We start from the raw sequence: 17,433 nt of genomic DNA, 5'->3' as shown, positions 1-17,433 counted from the left end.
GCTTTAGAGGCTGTGGCCGGAGCAGCTGGGCCGAGGCTGGGGCTGCTGGGGGATTCAGAGGCTCCAGCTTTCCTAAGGGTCTTCCCGTGGTGGGCCCTGGCTCTCTCCTCAAATCCTCTCTGCTCCGGACCAATGTCGGCGGCCCTGGTGTGTGCGTGTGGCTGAACCATCCCCCTGTTCTTGCTTCTCAGAGGGTTCCTCGTCGCTCAGCCACACCCCCAGCGTCAGGCGCCTATCCTTGCTCGCCCTGCCCCCCCCATCCCCTACCACCCAGGGTCCCCGTGCCAGGGCGAGGCAGGTGAGCCCCAACCTGGAGAGGTTCCCCTGCCTCCCTGACTTGGACATCGGAGAAGGTACCCCAACCGTAGCTCTCTCCCCTCTAACCCAAGGTCACTCACCGTTGCCAAGCATGTCTCACCAGCTCGCTGCTAGGCCCCGCCTGCCAGTTCCCGCTGAGGCTCACAGGGGACACAGCCTTGGCTGGGGAGGATGCAGGGCTGGAGCTACCTGGGGTCCTGTCTCTCAGGTCCTGTCTCTCAGAGAGCTAGGCCTCATAAAGCGGGCACCACCAGATGGGTACCTGTGTGCACCCACCAGGCCCGGCATGCCCCATGTCATTTCTCCCTTGAGGGAGGACCCTCGGGTCCCTCTCCCCGCAAGGCCCTGGGCCTCACCACTCACCCTTCCCGCCCTCACCACTCACCCTTCCCGCCCTCACCACTCACCCTTCCCGCCCTCACCACTCACCCTTCCCGCCCTCACCACTCACCCTTCCCGCTCGGCCACAGACAAGACACTGGGAAGACAGTGAGCCTTGCCTGGAGGTTGCAGAATTGCCAAACCAAGGTCTCTCTGTGCCTCCTGTCACATGACCAAGCCTGGGAGCAGTTAAGAATGCAGGACAGGGCCTGGGCAGGGTCCAGGGTGGGGGCTCTTCTCGGTCACCAACTGCTCCAGAAGTCCCCGTGCCCCTCAGCCCTGCCCCAGGGCTCTGTACTCTGGCACAAGGCTGCCCGTGGGCACTTCCTGCGCACACCGCTTGCCGCCACTGGCCTGGGGAGAAACGCCGCTCCGACTGCACCTGGAGGGAGGGCTAGGCGGAGGTGAACGGGCCTGAGTGCCAGTGACCCACTGGGTCTCTGTCCCGGAGGCCGGCGGTTCAATCCCAACCCTTCCTCCCGGCAGTCGCCGCCAAGTGGTGGGGCCAGAAGCGGATCGACTACGCCCTGTACTGCCCCGATGCCCTCACGGCCTTCCCCACAGTGGCCCTGCCCCACCTCTTCCACGCCAGCTACTGGGAGTCCACCGACGTAGTCTCCTTTCTGCTGAGACAGGTACCTACTGGGCCTTACGTTGGGGGGGGGGGGCTGGTGCCCACGGAGTGCGGGGTGGGATGCATGCTCATTCTCAGCCAGGATGGGAACCGGCTGGGGTCAGGAGTCACAGACAAGATTAGAGCCCTACAGACCCTGGCAGATGCCCATTGCCCGCTCCTGGAGATGCTGGGCCTTCTCCAGAGCAGACCCCCAGCCTGAGCCTGCCCCACAGCCCGCCTCTGTCCCCAGGTCATGCGGCACGACAGCTCCAGCATCCTGGAACTGGACGGCAAGGAGGTGTCGGTGTTCACGCCTTCACAGCCCAGGGAGAAGTGGCAGCGCAAGAGGACCCACGTGAAGCTGCGGGTGAGGGTCCTCGGGGTCCCGGGCCCCACCCTCGTCACCCCGGTCCGTCCTGGGCAGTCCAGTCCGACGCGACAGCACATTGCTGTGAGCCTCCATCTGATGAGGAGGGGTGAGGAAGGAGCTGGGAGGAAGAAAGCAGAGCAAGGTCGGCTCCCTCTCCTCCTGGCCTGGCCTGGCCGTTGGCCGGACCACAGCACGGGCCGCCTAGAACCCAAGCTCCGCTCTCAGACCCGCCCACACAGGTGTTAGCTGAGCCCAGAAGACCCCGGCCGCTCTCCGTTCCCCTCCTCACCTCACCTCCCCCCTCCCCGCCAGAACGTGACAGCCAACCACCGGATCAATGATGCAGTTGCCAATGAGGACGGCCCACAGATCGTGACGGGCCGGTTCATGTACGGGCCCTTGGACATGGTCACCCTGACTGGGGAGAAGGTGAGGACACCGTGCCTGGGCAGCAGCTCCATCCTCCCGGCCAGGGTGCAGGGACTGAGGCCAGGCCATGGCCAGCTTGTAACCAGCTTGCCCGGCTTCCAGGTGGATGTGCACATCATGATGCAGCCACCCTCAGGTGAGTGGCTGTACCTGGACACCCTGGTGACCAACAGCAGTGGGCGGGTCTCCTACACCATTCCAGAGACACACCGCCTGGGGGTGGGCGTCTACCCCGTCAAGATGGTGGTCAGGTATGTGCCTCTGGTGGGGGTGGGGGGGCGGGGGTGGGGGCACTCTGGCTGGTTCTGATGGGCTGTCCCCGGCGGCCAGGGGAGACCACACATTTGCCGACAGCTACATCACCGTGCTGCCCAAGGGCACGGAGTTTGTGGTCTTCAGTATCGATGGCTCCTTTGCCGCCAGTGTGTCCATCATGGGCAGTGACCCCAAGGTGCGCGCCGGGGCGGTGGACGTGGTGCGGTGAGTGGCCCCTAGGGGCCCCGGGTGTGACTCAGAAGGCGGGTGGGCCGCAGGCCGAGTCGGGGAGGGGACGGCACACAGCGCAGCCTCAGTACCCGGGCCGGTGCCACCACGGTCTGGCCTGTCCTCAAGCCGCTGGCACACCCGATGCCGGTCCAGTTCCAGGGGTGCCCCCTGTGGGAGTACCTAGGACACCTGCCCCTCGTCACCACTGTTGGAGCCCTGGCCGAGCTCTGTGTCCTTCTTTCTCTGTGTGGTGCTAAGCACTGGACCGTCACTCATACAGGACAAGTATAAGCACTCTACCACGAGCGACATCCAACCCTCTTTCCACTTTCGAGCTAGGGTCTCACTACACTGCCCAGGCTGCCTTGAGCTTGCCATCCCCCTGCCTCGGCCTTAGGAGTCTCTGGGATTACCATCAGGGCAGTGGGCACCACGAGGCCCGGCTGATGAAGATGCACGCTCTGCCGTGGCCCAGATTAGCTCTAGCTGGGCAGGAGAAAGGGAGGGAGGGAGGGAGGGAGGCGAGCAGCCGCGGGACGCCACGCCTGCCCCCTTACCTCCGCAGACACTGGCAGGACCTGGGCTACCTCATCATCTACGTGACTGGCCGGCCCGACATGCAGAAGCAGCGGGTGGTGGCGTGGCTGGCCCAGCACAACTTCCCTCACGGCGTGGTGTCCTTCTGCGATGGCCTGGTGCACGACCCGCTGCGGCACAAGGCGAACTTCCTGAAGCTGCTCATCTCTGAGGTGGGGCCCGGGAGGGCGGGGTAAAGGAGGAGGGGAGGGCGAGGGGGCCCGGCCGGTGCCCATGGTCGTCTCATCCACAGCTGCACCTGCGCGCGCATGCGGCCTACGGCTCCACGAAGGACGTGGCCGTCTACAGCTCCATCAGCCTGTCTCCCATGCACATCTACATCGTCGGCCGGCCCACCAAGAAGCTGCAGCAGCAGTGCCAGGTGAGCGGGGCACCCTGAAGGGCGCCCCCGGGGCAGAGTAGGGCGCCCCAGGCCGCCTAACAACCCACCCATCACCCCCCGCAGTTCATCACGGATGGCTATGCCGCCCACCTGGCCCAGCTCAAGTACAATCATCGGGCGCGTCCAGCCCGAAACACGGCCACGCGCATGGCCCTGCGCAAGGGCAGCTTTGGCCTACCTGGCCAGGGAGACTTCCTGCGCTCCCGGAACCACCTGCTCCGCACCATCTCAGCCCAGCCCAGCGGGCCCAGCCATCGGCTCGATCGGACACAGAACCAGATGGACAGTGAGCAGCGGGGCCAGCGCAGCATGAGTGTGGCGGCCAGCTGCTGGGGCCGGGCCATGACAGGCCGGCTGGAACCAGGGGCAGCCGCAGGACCCAAGTAGGACACCGTCAGGAGGCGCTGTGGTCTCCATGGTGCTAGGCCAGGGCACCGGCCCCACTGGGAGGCCTGGCCTGGGCACACGTAGGTGGCTGGGGACAAGCACAGGACATGGCCTGAGAGCTTGTCCCAGGGCCCCTGGAAGACATGGCCATGCCAACACAGTCCCCCCGGCCTTGCCTCATGCCCTAGGCTCCGAGGAGCCCAGCTGGTCATGGGTGCTGGCAGGATGTCCAGCCCATGATAGAAGAGGAACCAGGATGGGCCGCCTAGTCCAACCGGAGAGGCATTCCTGGACGTCTTGCCCTGTGTTGATCTCTCAGCCTCCTGGTGCCAGGCGTGGGTCCAAGCCCAGCTTGCCACCTCCTTGTCCACTGGCACCCCTTCCCATTTGGTAGCAGCTCCAGCGGGGGTCCAGCCTGCTTTCTTGTTGACTCCGGTTCTCAACTGTCCAACCTCACTGGTTCCGCACTGGTCTTTGAGAGTGGAGACCCGTTACCATCTCTCCTCTGGCTCCAGACATGTCGACATGCATGAAACCCAGTACCTGCTGATCCAGGGCCTGTCGCCACACAGAAGATTCCAGTGTGGCCAATCTTCACGCAAGCAGGAGAGAAAGGCTCTATCTTAATTTCTGCCACCTGCCCGCTCCGCGGCAGCCCCACGGCAGCCCCACACTGCTGCCCACCCGTCCACCCGCCCCACCCAGAGCTCAGTGCAGTCCCAGGACTGGCGTCACTCGGGGCCCTGAGCACAGCGCAGGTGTGAGGCGAGCAGAGTGCGCAGCGGCCCCTGGTGACCCACTTGGGCAGCTGGGCCTGCAGAAGGCCGGCCTCCGCCTCCACCTCCACCTCCCGGCCTGCCATGGGCTGGGCCCACGCCATGGCTGCTGCCCACCGCGTTTCTACACCTTTCTACTTCTCCATCTGGTTTCTATAAGGTTTTTTTAACAGGCGATCCTCGGCTGCTTCCTTTTCTTAACTCGATGTCAGCGCAGCCTGCTCCATTAGGAACACCCAGCACTGTGACAGGGTCCCACTCAGTCTGGCCTGTGGGCCCTGCACCTGGTCCACTCGGCAAGGTGTGGGCTTCTCGCCTCACCTGACCCACAATTCCACCGACTTCTTACTCTGGGGCGGGTGGAGCTCTTAGGATTTCTTAATGCCATTCCGTTTAATGTCTACTCCAAGAAGCCACGGCTTGCTTCGTCAGCGTAAGGGCAGACAGCCATTTTATTTCTCCCCACACAAGGCCAGGTGTCCCGCACGCTGGGTCTGAGGCTGCCTTCCCCGCCGCACTGAGCACAATTCTGCCCCTTCCTCCCTGCACTGGCTGAGTCCGCCTAGCTCCGGCCAGCGGTCCAGCGACGGGGCTCTGTGCCTGAGGAGCCGCCAAGCCGCACTCAGACTCAGGGCCACGTGGCTAGGCTGAGCAGGCATACAGGAGACATGACTTTGCTGTATAGACACCTACACCACAGGGCATGCGATGCCCTGCCTTGGTGGGCCTAGACAGGAAGAAAGCTATTTATTTTGTGCAGAGAAAAAAAAAAGTCTGAGAGGCGAGACCTTCACGGCCTCCCCTAAGATGTAGCTCTGTGGTTTCCGGTGTTGTGTATAAAGGAGTGATTATTTTATGGACCAAGATTCCATGGACCTGTCACAGAGAAAGTGCAATATCTGCCCCACCCCGAAGGAAGCTGCTGGTCCGACAATCACTGCCCCACCCGGGGTCCCAGTGGCCAGTGCCTCCTCCCTCAGCCCCACCCCGTCTTGCCTCAGCCATTGGGAGAAGCACCTGGAAGCCTCAGGCCACCTGCAATAAAGGCCAGGGAGGCCCTGGGGTCAGCGGGCTTGGCCTCTCCCCCGGGCAGCCCCCTGCGGCTCTGAATGCCCCCGTCTGCCCAGCCGCCAGCCATGCCAAGGACAACAGCAATAGTTCCTGGGGCTCTCCCAGGGCCCTTAGCCATAGATGGTGAGACGGGCAGCCTTCCCCCCAAAACTCGCTCAAGTCTGCTTTCTGCTTCCCGTAAGATCTCCTTTGGCTCATTCTCTTGAGGAAGCCCCACTTTTACAGAAACTAAGAGAGGAAGGTCAAAGTCCCTTAAAAATACCAAAAAATGTTTACAGTGTCAGGTGCTGAGCTGCAGGGCTCAGGCCTGGCCATTCGTAACCAAAGGGTGAGGCAGACCTTGTCGACTGCCACCCACCCCAGGCCTGTCAGAATAGAAGCCTTAGTCACTCCCTCCCCACCCACAGTCCCCAGGACTGAGCCTCAATGCCACCCAGCACCAACCACCTGCCTTCTCCTCCATTTCTAAAGAAGGATTCAGCAAAGAACACCCCCCCACCCCCTTCTGGTTCTGTGTGAGCTGCCCACCACCCTGCCCGATACACCTTCACATCTCGGCCCCTCCCGTGTGTCCTCGTACTATCTGTTTCTCTGGACAATGTGTGAACCCTGTCCCGACCCCACCCATGCTGTCCCCGCATCGTCCGGCCTGAGTGTGCTCTGTGTACCATGTCACCGTCTGTTACACCAATTAAAGAAGCAAGAGGCTTCCTTCTGGTCTCGTTACTGCGGCGGCACCACAGGCATCCTGGTGTGGGTGAGGCAAGACACCCACTGCGGTGACACACGCCACTAACCACTGTGACGTTAGCACACACCTGGGAACTGACCGCCCTTCTCATGAGCAGACCTGGTGAGGGTGGTTTTGCTGGCCTCTGCTCCCCAGGGGGACACAGCCAACAAACCAGAGCTGGGCCTCCTGCCTGGCCAGACTCCTGTGCAGCAGGACACAGGTGATGGCCTGAGAGCGCAACCTCAGGACCAAGGCTGAGTCTGACTCAGACAGGTAGGGTCAGGTCTGGTCCTGGTTGAGTCAACTGGGTAGTTTGTGCTCACTACCACCAGAGGACATGCCTGCTTTCCCCAATGACACATCTCTCTAGAAGTCATATGGTAATAGTTGTGCCCCTCAGCATAGAACGCAACAAGACAGGCACTCTGACCAAGATCATTTAATATCGACACTCTTCCAGTCTGGTGCTTAGGAGGTCACCCACCGCACCCAAGAGGATGCTGGCCTGGGCCAGAGGCCAACCACAGAAGAAAAGACAACTGGACCCGTCTGTCTCCAAGCCACCAACAGTAGTTCACAGACCTGGGAGACCAGGGCCCTCAGGGAAGCAGGCCTGCTCGCATCTGGAAGGCTAGGCCGTCCCCTCGGGTGGCTTGCTGAGGAAGGAAACAGGATAGAAGCATGAGATACTAAGTGTAGACACAGTGTGGGCACAGCATGGGCAGAGAGGTGACACCAACCTTGTTGATTTCTCTGTGTCGTTCTTTGGTTACGATTTCCTCTAAAACCTCACCATCTCCCTTGATAAGCCTGGGGGGTCAGAGGGCATCAGCTCAGCAAGAAAGAGTCTGGGACTCTCACGCCACACAAGAGAACCAAACCCACCCAAGGAAAGGGACCCCAGGCCAAGCCGGACCATCTTGAGCAGGGGGAGCCTGTTCCCAATCCCCACTCTGGAGACAGTCTAGATAGACGCTCCTTTGTCACAGCCACCATTTGAAAAGCCGCAAGGCCCTTCCAGTCCCGCCACTACTCCAAGGGGCACAGGGGATAACGGCTGGGATGTCACATCACAAGTGACCATTTCCCCATCCTGGCTGACAGAAGTGGCTGCAGTTCCCCACCTCCCGACTGTGCTGAGGGCAGGCCTAGCTGGCTGTGCCTGCTGCTCCGCACCTTGTGCGTCCTGTCTCTGGGTCCACCACCTTGCGAATGACACTCTGCCGAGCATCCCACTCCTCCTTCGTCATGGGCTTCATGGCCTGGATCCGAGACTTCTGCTCATCAGTCAGGACTGGAAGGGAATATGGAGGGGGGGTGTCAGACCTGGGGAGAGCACCCTCGCCCCGCCGCATGCTGGCCCACACGGTACCTGGGCCATCGTTGTCTTCCCCAGCTGATCTGTGCCACTGATCCAGCGAGGGGCCGGGCAGAGCTTCCGCCGGGTGCGCGGCCACTGCCTTCTCCTTGTCCTTCCTCTTCAGCTTCTTCTTCCGTTTCTTCTTCTTCTTCCTCTTCCTATCCTTGGGCTTCCCTCGCTTCTTCCGGCCATCACTGGAGGATGAGGATGATGCAGAGCTGGAAGAACTGGAAGAGGAGGAGGAAGAGCTGGATCTCGCTGTCCTCCGGGCCTTGTGCTTGCTTCTCTCTGTGATGCAGGGAGAAGGTAAGGCCTCTGTCCCCTGCTCCGGCCTGGGGCAGGCTCAGGCCTCTACTCGGGAGGACCCTCCCTCCCAACCGGCTCTCCAAGAGCAGCACATTCGGAACCTTCTTTGGAGTTCTAGAAGTCACTGTGTGCCTGGCCACCCCAGGCCCGACCTCAAAGGCCCAGCGCATTAAAGCATGAATAAGGCACACCCTCCACTCCGCCGGGCCTCTTCCCCATCCCAGGGACCCGGTCCAGGCTCTACCCCGAATCCCTCCCTCCCGGGGGGGCGGGCCCGACAGATGCAAGCCTCCCGCAGTGCAGACGCCCCGTCCCTACGGTCCTCACCCTCAGCACCGGAGGCGCTGCTGGCCTTGTGACCTTGGGATTTGGAGGCTGAGCAGTTCCTCGAGGCCTCCTTATTACTCTTCTTACTTCGCTTCTCTGACCCCCGCCGACCCCGGGACCGACTGCGACTCCTCGAGCGCTTTCGAGAGCCAACGTGAGCCATAGCAAAGCAGGCTAGAGACCGGAAGAGACGCGTTTAACCTGCAGCCGCTCTCGGGCGCGTCCGCAGAGTAGATCCAAGCTCAGTGCCGACGGGGCCTGGCCCACGGGGCACCGAGTACCCATTCCCGCCCGAGAGCCGCGCTCCCGGCGACCCCAGCTCCTCCGACTCCGCACCGCAGTCCCTTTAAGCCCCCGCCCCCCGCCCACACGCCTGCGCACTGGACTCTGCGCCGCGGGAAAACTCCTCAGCTTTCCTCAACTGCAGGAGGGCGGCCCGGCTGCCCCGAGATGGGTCTCGAGGGCGCCCGGTTCCCACGTCAACCACCACTCTCCAGCATGCCTCTGCGAGAGAAAACAGCCTCCAGTTGGACTTTTCCGGCCCACTTCCGGGGTGGGTCCGTCCTGGAAGTCCGTCCGGGTGTAGTTTGAGTCCATTGCTGCCTTTAGTTCCGGTCCCTGGGTTCCGCTTCTGACACGCCCACTTCCAACAAATAGAAGGGATTGGCCTTGCGCCTCTGCGTGGATGGGAGATCGTGGTCCTGAGCCAGCCGAAAGCCACCCTCCTACTGTTTTCCCTCATTATTCTGCGGGTCCGTCCGTTCCACCAGACTGAGAGCTCGGACGGACTGAAGATGACTGGTGTTGTCAACATCGCTCAGTGGTGGAAGTCGCTGCCCATCAGGGATTAAGGTGTGGGTGTGCAGCTGAAACTCTGCTCCATCATTTGCAGTGAGAATGGAGGCAGGTGTTTCTGTATCTTACCACTTTCCCTGAGTACCTAGAGTTACAACGTAAGTCCCCAGGAGTGCGTAACCCCAACAGTGCACAGCTATGTGCGCCCCTCATCCGGCCTCCGAATCACCAGTTTCGAGCTCTTAAATAACGATAGGAAACAAGAGGGCTGTTATAAAGTGCTTTATAAATGTCAACGCGCTGGGCTGTCACAAACGCCCAGGCACAAGCGAGCCCAGAGCCTCACAGCTGGGAGTGCCAGAACAGAGGCTTGAACCCAGAAAGTCTGGATCCCCACTCCCCAGACCAATGAACCCCACTTAAATCCCTGGGAACCTATCCGAGGAGCCACTGACTGAGCTCCCCCACCCGCCCCCAGCCCAGTCAGAGCTCCCCAGGGGCCAGGCTGGGGCTGGACATCTTTGGAAACCACATCCTTCTGGGGCTCCTTCCCTTCCTGGGCCTGCTCCGCCCTCGACCCTCAGTACTTCATGTCAAACTAGGCTTGTCTTTCAGCGGCTCTGCCCTAAGACAGCACATCTGTCCAAAGAGTGACCCAGAAGTCAGCATGTCCCTATGATCCAATGAATGTCATGGCTGCAGAGTTTATTTCTGCTCTCTCCGCCCAAGATGGCAGCTTTCTGCGGCCATGGCACCCACACCTCTGGGTGTACCAGGCTCAAGTCAGTGCACAGACATCTACCACGGCAGGCTCCTCCCGGGTGAAGCCATCACCGAAGCCCTCATCATCCACCAGCTCTGGCTTCTGGCAGCACATAGGACAGAGGCGGTTCCGAACAGCAGAGGCCCGGAGCCAGACGACAAGGTTCCAGCGCTCTCCGGTACCCAGGGGTCGCGCCCCGTGCAGCTGGCCACCACGGTGCAGGATGCCCTGGCCCACCACATGGTCCACTTCCAGGGGCTCCATCAGGGCTGCGGGTGCCTGCAGATGGTAGGGTTCAGGCTGAGGTCCTCATGACTGCCCGGGGCCAGCCGTGGTGGGGCTCACTCACCTGGAAGAGGCCCCCAAAGTACAGGGCACCCCCTGTGAAGGCCTTGCCCAGAGCCACATTGAGGGTGAGCTCAGCGTTGTCGTAGTGGCAGCCCAGCTCCAGGTCCTGGCCCAGCGCATACTTAACCACAAAGGCACGGTGGCTATCCAGCTGGCCCCCGCCACACTCGGGGTACAGCAGGGCCAGCAGCGGCTGCAGGAAGCGCTCCCGCAGCGGGGTCACCAGAGGCTCGTCTAGGCCTAGCTCGTGCATCAGCACCTAAGGAGGATCCCCAGGAGTCAGCAGGGAGACCTGGGGAGCCTCACCCTGCATCCCCACAACCCTGTTGCTAAGTGCACAAGAGCTGTTTGCTTTCGGGCTGGTCTTTGGGTTCAGAGCAGGGCGGGTCGCCCGCCTGACCGCAGCAACCTAGCTGCCCTCACTCCCTGGGTGCACAGGCAAGGCCTCACCCACCCCATAGTTGTTCATGGTGTTGGGCCTTCCCTTGGGCATGTCCGACTGCTCAAAATGGTCCAGCTCCTCCAGCAGGGCCTGGCAGAACTCCACCGAGAATACTGGCACCCGGTAGATGCGCTTCTCCTCTGCAGAAGGAGGGGGAGATAGTGGGCCACGGGGCGCCCATTCAACCTCCTCGTGAGCCGGCTGGTCATTTTCCTGCCTCCAGCCTGTTTGTTCCCTCTGGACAGTGGGGACAGTGACATACTGCCCCGATCCTAGGTGGATGGTCAATGAATGAAGGAGTGAATGGATGCATGAATGAATAAATGAATGAGTGAATGGATGCATGAATGAAGAATGAGTGAATGGATGAATTAACGAATAAATGAGATGCCCTGGCAGACTGGTCCACTGGCCTTCCCAGCTCCTGGGAAGAGACAGACGCAAAACACCCACCTCCCATACCCAAGTATCTCAGGGCACCACCCCCCAACTCCCCTACCCCCGACCCCACCCCCACTCCCCGCCCGGTGCTGGCTGGTGATGGGGTCGAAAGACCTCACCTGACACTATCTCCAGCCGCTGGAGAAGGCCCTCAAGGTCCGCACCCGGGGATGCACTATATTCAGCTGCAGCCACAAACTCGGGGGCCAGAGCCGCATCCTGGGACAGAACACAGGGGCAGCGGTGGAAAGTTACCCCACCCCGTTGCCCCACCGAGGGCAGCCTCCTCCTCAGCCAGCCTCCGAGCTCCCAGGCCGGCCTAGTACCTGCAGTGACTTGTAGACGGCAGGCCTCGCCGGGTGGTAGGAGCTGGCAATGAGGGCTTTTCTGGCCGCTGACTCCTGGCCCAGCCTGCGGCGGCGCCCCACCTCCTGCTCAAGCTGGAGCGGCAAAGGCAGAAGTCAATCGGGGCCACCCACCTCCAGGGGCCCGGGAAGACCAAAGTGGGGCCCAGGCTGGAAGGCGACTCTCCCTGTACTTCTGAACCTGCCAGGGTTCACTGCTGGTGTCAACGGACAGCTAAAAAGGGGGTGGTGGCCCCGGCTACCCCACTCCACTGTTGAGACCTGTGGACAACCTGGTCCTTCTCAATCCCTCTCCTGGGCCGGGGTCTACGGACTGGGAGTAAGGGGAAACAGGAACCGGGGAGAAGAGAGCGCTAAGAAGTCCTTCGGAGTCAAGGACGGGGTGCGTTACCTCCTCCAAGAGTTGCTGGAAGTCCTCGGCAGTGACGCAGCCGCGGCTGCGCAGGAGCTGCGAGCGGAGAGGTCAGTGAGCAGGACTCTGGGACCCGGACACTAGACATCTCCGCGCCCCCGCGGCCGCCACCCCCGTCACGGAGAGGCGATCATCCAGAGGTCTGTGAAAACTCTGGTCCCGCGCACTCCGCACGCGCGTGCCCAGCTCGCTAGGGAGCGGCCACGCTGCAGCGAGAGGTCAAAAGCCAGGCCTGGTGTCCCGGCCCCTCCTGCATTCGCTGCCCTCCCCGCACCCCGCGACCCCGACCCCGCTCACCGGGCCGTAGTCACGGCGCAGCTGCTGCTCGTCCCGGAAGCGCAGGTGCAGCCCGTAGCGCGCCACGTACAGGTTCTGAGAGCAGAAGCAGGCGCAGCGGCAGAAGCGCCGCGCCGTCGCCATGGTGAAGCGGCCGCGCCAGCTTCCGGAGCGGCCCTTCCGGGTGCGGCCCCGCCGGGGGCGTGGCGCTGCCCACCAAGGGGCCGCGGTAAATTCCCAACTACAGAGAGGAACGAAGACGGGGCAGGACCGGGGTTTAGAACGATGCTTCCCCGGGCGAGGCAGGGGGTGGGTGGGGGCGTGTCCCCGGCACAGGGTCCGGACGAGTGGCCCCGCTTTACAGAGGGAGGAGCCGGGCGCACGCAGTGCGAGACTCAGAACCTTTGTTTAATCGCTGCCTTGTCTCCTGCGGAGCCGCCTGACGCAGCGCTCGGGACCGTTAGGGATGCCGAGGTAGGACCGCGGCGCCGTCTGTGCGGCCAAGCTCGGGGTTGGGCATTCGCCGCTGGTCCCTGCCCTCCTCGTGTCTGTCTCGTCCCCACCCCAGGGTCTCGGCGCAAACGCCCCGTTCCGTGTCCCATCCCGCGACTCTCCGGCAGCGAGCAGTGTGGGCGGGGAAGTGGGCGCGGTCTGTGGCGGGCACGCCCCTCGCCCCGGCCAAGTTCGCGCATTGGTGTTGATGTCTCCGGAGGTTCCTCCGGGAGACCCCCCGCTGCACGCACAGCGGGCACCCCAGGGGAGGTCTGCAGAGCCACACCTCGTTCAGGGGTAACCGAGGTTCCCAAAACAGGAGGAAGCCGCCTGGAACGGGTCGGTGAACCCTCTCCAGAAGTTCAGAATTTGAGAAGCGGCCAGACGCTCAAAAAATCAAGAACGGACGAGCTCCAGCTTCAGGGAACCCTTCCTGAACCCTCTCTCAGCTTGGAATGGGCATGAGAGGGGCAAAGCCCTTACCCCATCACCCAGCTTCTCCTCCAACCCCTAGAACAAACATCACGTTAGGGACCAGCCTGCTAGTGTCTGGCCCACGCATCCAGTCAGGAGCGATATGGGATCTGAACCCAGGAGTGTGTCCTGGGAGTGCCCTCGGGCTCTCCCACCACAGGGGTCTCTGCGTGGGGGAATCTGGTGGCGTCTTCTCTTTCCACTGCTTGGTCACATACGAGATGCCAGCGTGCATGAACACACGAACACACTCATGCACCCTTGTGCAGCCAGCCCCATCCTCATACTACCATTAACCTGTTCACACTTACTCACTGGCACACTCCACATCCAGAAGCATCTCCCACTGATGACAATGCTCTCACATACACTCCCACACGTAGGCATTTGCCCACACACACACACACCCACATCCCACACCGCACAATCCAGGCAAGCTCAGCCCTGCCCTGCCTGTGACTGTTACAGAAGCTCTGGACGCCAGGAGGAGAGGGTAGCCTTCACAGCCTGTGACTTGGAGCCTGCCCTTCCTCTCCAGCTATGATCATCAGCACCTTTGGAGATCCAAGACTTCAGCTACCAAAGTCCTCCTGCCCTCTCTGGAGCCATAGGGAACTATAGAGGGGCCCTAGGTCTCTGGGCAAAGCTTATGGCAGCTTGTCTGGTTTGCACACTGGTTGCACAGGAGCAGTGAGACTCTCCCCAGTGTGAGTGTGCAAGGCGTGCATGTGAGTGTGGGCCATCGTGTTGAGGGGCAGACGAACTCCGTGCTTGGGCCGCCATAACTAATGACCATAAACAGATTAGCTTAAAACGGCAGACGTTCTCTCGTGATTCTAGTGGCCAGAAGTTCACAAGTCAAGAACTTCAGTGAGGGAATCAAGCAGAACTGCTGTCCTGCAAGGGTCTCAGAAGGTAGGGCGGACTCTGCATCCCCGAGCTTCGGAGGTGTCCTGCATGGCTGCGTCGCTCCTGCAACCTTCCTGACGCTGCTGCGACCCTTTAATACGGTTCCTCATGCTGTGGTGACCCCCCCCCCAACCATAACATGATTTTCATGGCCACTTCATAACTGTGATTTTGATACTGTTATGAATTGTAATGTAAATATCTGTGTTTTCTGGTGGTCTTAGGTGAGCCCTTGTGAAAGGCATTTGACCCTCTAAAGGGGTCACAATCCACAGGTTGACCTGTGACCTACACACACACACACACACACACACACACACACACACACACACAGGGAGAGGCACACATGTGCATATGCACCTCAACATGACCAGAGGAGCCATGGCTAACAGTTTCAATGTTATCTATGTGCAATTTAGCCTTTACAATTTCCACTCATGACACAGGAAAGTGAGTGGCGGGGGTAGGGGGGTAGGGGGTGTCAGTTGGACTGGCCCATCCAAGGTCACACAGCTTGCATGTGGTCGATATAGAAGTCTGACACTCCTGTGTTGTTCCTAAAGGGACAGCCCGGTCTCCCAACAGCCTACCTCCCTTCAGACGGGAGGTCACTAGGCCACAGGGAGCCCATCCTCTGCCTCTTGGTCCAAAGAAGAACAGGACTGGAAGGACCCACTTCCTCTGCAAGGACTGGCTCCCTGACCCCGAACCAGCCTGCCAACAAGCTGTTTAAAGTTTCACGCTTGTCTCGATTGCTCCGGAAGCCTCTGCCATCCGGAAAGGGACCTGTGTACTCATCTCCAAGTTAATTATCGCCCTTCCCGGGTGCCCAGCTCTCCAGGGTGTCCAGCTCTCCAGGGTGCCCGGCTCTCCAGGGTGCCCGGCTCTCCAGGGTACTGCCGCCACACCCCAGCTTCACCTGACTGCATTTCATGGTTTATAGTTTGCAGGGTCAGTAGGTTACATTTATCCCATTAGAGTGCCCTTAGCACTACCCATCCATGCAGTGTCCCATGCCCTTGTCCCCAATCTGGGCTCAGTCACTAAGGAGAACAGCAGCAAAATGCTTCCCAGGAAGCTCTGAGTCTTATGCACAGTTGGGAAGCACTGGCCTGGGTCTCCTGTGACCACGCACACCAATACTTTAATTGTACGTGTGTCTGGGTGTGGGCACATGCACATGCATGCAGGTGCCCCCAGAGCCCAGAAGCACTGGATCCACGGGGAGCTGGAACTGCAGGGGGGTGAGAGCTGCCAGATGTGGGTGCCGGGAACGACACTCAAGCCGTCTCATTATCACTGTGGGGGTGCACACATCCACACACGGAGGCCAAAGGACAGCTTTGCGGACCTGGTGCCCTCTTTACACCTTGACACGGATTCTGAGTCATCAGGCTCTGGAAGCAAGCACTTGACGTGATGTCCCTTGAGTCCATTCTTTGAAAGACATAAGTTCTGTGTCTAGATTCATCTTTGTGCAAATGGATGGGCAGCTGCTGCCCCACCATTGTGGACAAAATCACTTTTATGCTCCTGTCTCGCCATGGTTCTCTTCTCAACGGTGTGTGCTGACTCTGTAGGTTTATCTCTGGGCTCTCAGTTCTGTTCCCCTGAATTCTTGGCTCTCCTGCCGACACCCCAATGTCTCGGGGACTGGAATCTTCATAGCAACTTTATTAAATCCCCATTTTAATTTATTTATTTTATGTGTACAAATGTCTTGCCTACATATAGGTCTGTGTACCACGTGCATGCAGTGCCCATGGAGGCCAGAAGAAGGTAGTGAGTCCCCTGGAGATACAGACAGTTGTGAGGCGTCATGTGGGTGCTGGGCACCAAACCCAGGTCCTCTGCAAGAGCAGCCCGTGCTCTTAACCAGTGAGCCATCTCCCCAGCCCCTTGGTATTTATTCTTTGATAATTTGTACGTGTGCGGAATGTGTCTTGATCGTCTACTCCCAGGACACTGCAGCACGTCCCACTCCTTTCCTTCTGTCCTGTCTTCTTTCTTTGTGACCCACTGAGTCCGGCCAGCGCTCCCTTGTGCTGGTGACCATAGTTACAGTAAGTAAGTGCAATGGCCAGGACCTGGCCGGGAGACAGCATCTCGCTTCGTTCCTCCCCACCCTCCTGCTGTTCATTCCTTTCTCCCTCTTCCCCGAGCCTTGGTGCGGTCGATAAGGATGTGCCGTTTAGGACTCCGCCGTCTCTTACTCTCAGGGTTTGGACCAGTGATGCGTCTCTGCTGACGACTGCAGAGAGGAGCTTCTCTGGGCCAGGCCAGGAGCAGCCCTCATCTATAAGCACAGATATTTAGAAGGCGGTTTGACATGCCACGTAGCCCAACAGTAGGCTCCCACTAGGGACTGTGCTTCCTGGGTTGTGGGCTTTGGGGGTGGGTCTACAGTATGTGCTGGCTGGGTTTTATGTCACCTTGACACAAGCTAGAGTCATCTGAGAGGAGGGAGCCTCAGCTGAGAAAATGCCACCATAGGATTGGTCTGTAGCCAGGCCTAGAGGGCATTTCCTTAATCAATGGTTGATGTGGTAGGGCATGATACATTGTGGGTGGGGCCACCCCTGGGCAGGTGGTCCTGGGTGCTATCAGAAAGCAGGCTGAGGAAATCACAAGGTACACCCCAGTAAGCAGCACTTATCCGTGTCCCGTGCCTCAGTTTCAGCTGCCAGGCTCCTGCCCTGCGTGAGTTCCTGTCTCCAACCTCCCTTGGTGAGGGTTTGTTACCTGGTGTGTAAGGGAAATAAACCCTCTCCTCCCCAATCTGCTTTTGGCCATGGCGTTTCATCACAGCAATAGAAACCCTAACTAAGACACACAACCAGGCGTGAATTCCATCCCGTGGATCCGGCCTCAGATTCAAGGAGAAAGTCGTTGGTGATCCCCACACCAGCCATCCACTATTGCGCCAGGGAGCGCATCTTGCCTGGCCGGTTGGTACTGTGGCAGTATTGTGGCCGGTACTGGGATATTGTGGCGGTCAGGGTTCACTAGCCGATCAGACCATTGATGGCTTTTCTGTCCGCTGTGGCCCCCTTAACCACACCTCCCCATTCTATGGAAACGATCCTGGGGGGAGGAAGTTTGCAGGTCGGCTCCAGCTTGATGCCTCTGGCCTGCAACCAAAGTGTGTTGTGTTTTTAGCGTTAGGGTCTTTTCATA

General features: G+C 60.3%; 3 protein-coding genes across 22 annotated transcripts in view; 1 reads left to right on the top strand and 2 right to left on the bottom strand.

The window, feature by feature from the left end:
* The window catches only part of Pitpnm2 (phosphatidylinositol transfer protein membrane associated 2), a 133,570-nt gene extending 127,046 nt beyond the window's left edge, over window positions 1–6,524 (top strand). For 13 of the 19 annotated variants that reach the window (XM_076560466.1, XM_076560462.1, XM_076560469.1 and 10 more), the window contains 9 exons: window positions 192–353; window positions 1,186–1,334; window positions 1,566–1,682; window positions 1,998–2,114; window positions 2,217–2,365; window positions 2,445–2,594; window positions 3,166–3,349; window positions 3,430–3,558; window positions 3,643–6,524. In XM_076560466.1, the coding sequence (XP_076416581.1) occupies window positions 192–353; window positions 1,186–1,334; window positions 1,566–1,682; window positions 1,998–2,114; window positions 2,217–2,365; window positions 2,445–2,594; window positions 3,166–3,349; window positions 3,430–3,558; window positions 3,643–3,966 (1,481 nt within the window). In that variant the 3' untranslated portion in view covers window positions 3,967–6,524. The remainder of the gene's footprint in view (window positions 1–191; window positions 354–1,185; window positions 1,335–1,565; window positions 1,683–1,997; window positions 2,115–2,216; window positions 2,366–2,444; window positions 2,595–3,165; window positions 3,350–3,429; window positions 3,559–3,642) is intronic. The other 6 variants (XM_076560470.1, XM_076560472.1, XM_076560473.1 and 3 more) reach the window with 1 other exon arrangement.
* Window positions 6,525–6,969: 445 nt separating this feature from the next.
* Window positions 6,970–9,102, bottom strand: Arl6ip4 (ARF like GTPase 6 interacting protein 4). The gene is made up of 6 exons (XM_042267763.2): window positions 8,921–9,102; window positions 8,540–8,713; window positions 7,919–8,194; window positions 7,723–7,840; window positions 7,287–7,356; window positions 6,970–7,202 (listed from the first exon to the last, which is right to left on the bottom strand). The coding sequence occupies exons 2-6, from the start codon at window positions 8,700–8,702 to the stop codon at window positions 7,146–7,148; spliced, it is 684 nt and encodes a 227-aa protein (XP_042123697.2). The 5' UTR covers window positions 8,703–8,713; window positions 8,921–9,102; the 3' UTR covers window positions 6,970–7,145.
* A 501-nt stretch (window positions 9,103–9,603) lies between these two features.
* Window positions 9,604–12,536, bottom strand: Ogfod2 (2-oxoglutarate and iron dependent oxygenase domain containing 2). 2 transcript variants are annotated; one of them, XM_006970703.4, is made up of 7 exons: window positions 12,403–12,536; window positions 12,085–12,141; window positions 11,655–11,768; window positions 11,448–11,547; window positions 10,900–11,027; window positions 10,447–10,704; window positions 9,604–10,376 (listed from the first exon to the last, which is right to left on the bottom strand). In XM_006970703.4, the coding sequence occupies exons 1-7, from the start codon at window positions 12,523–12,525 to the stop codon at window positions 10,113–10,115; spliced, it is 1,044 nt and encodes a 347-aa protein (XP_006970765.2). In that variant the 5' UTR covers window positions 12,526–12,536; the 3' UTR covers window positions 9,604–10,112. The 2 variants fall into 2 exon arrangements, with proteins under 2 accessions (XP_006970765.2, XP_076416613.1); XM_076560498.1 differs by adding an exon at window positions 10,785–10,809 and having other exon boundaries at window positions 10,234–10,588.
* Between the last annotated feature and the right edge of the window lie 4,897 nt (window positions 12,537–17,433).

Source organism: Peromyscus maniculatus, chromosome 23, assembly GCF_049852395.1.
Source record: "Peromyscus maniculatus bairdii isolate BWxNUB_F1_BW_parent chromosome 23, HU_Pman_BW_mat_3.1, whole genome shotgun sequence".
Classification (NCBI taxonomy): domain Eukaryota; kingdom Metazoa; phylum Chordata; class Mammalia; order Rodentia; family Cricetidae; genus Peromyscus; species Peromyscus maniculatus.
Note: the sequence above shows the minus strand (reverse complement) of the source record. Positions and strands in the feature narration are given on the sequence as shown.

Bases quoted from the DNA above. Each gene is read 5' to 3' on its own strand.
- Arl6ip4 (XM_042267763.2), bottom strand. From the start codon at position 8,702: ATGGCTCACGTTGGCTCTCGAAAGCGCTCGAGGAGTCGCAGTCGGTCC. The intron at 8,195-8,539 runs GTGAGGACCGTA...CCTGCATCACAG, and splicing joins CAGCGCCTCCGGTGCTGAGG to AGAGAAGCAAGCACAAGGCC. The intron at 7,357-7,722 runs GTGCGGAGCAGC...CTGACCCCCCAG, and splicing joins CCAGAGACAGGACGCACAAG to GCTTATCAAGGGAGATGGTG.
- Ogfod2 (XM_006970703.4), bottom strand. From the start codon at position 12,525: ATGGCGACGGCGCGGCGCTTCTGCCGCTGCGCCTGCTTCTGCTCTCAG. The intron at 11,548-11,654 runs GTACTAGGCCGG...GTTCTGTCCCAG, and splicing joins CCGTCTACAAGTCACTGCAG to GATGCGGCTCTGGCCCCCGA. The intron at 10,377-10,446 runs GTGAGTGAGCCC...TACCATCTGCAG, and splicing joins ACTTTGGGGGCCTCTTCCAG to GCACCCGCAGCCCTGATGGA.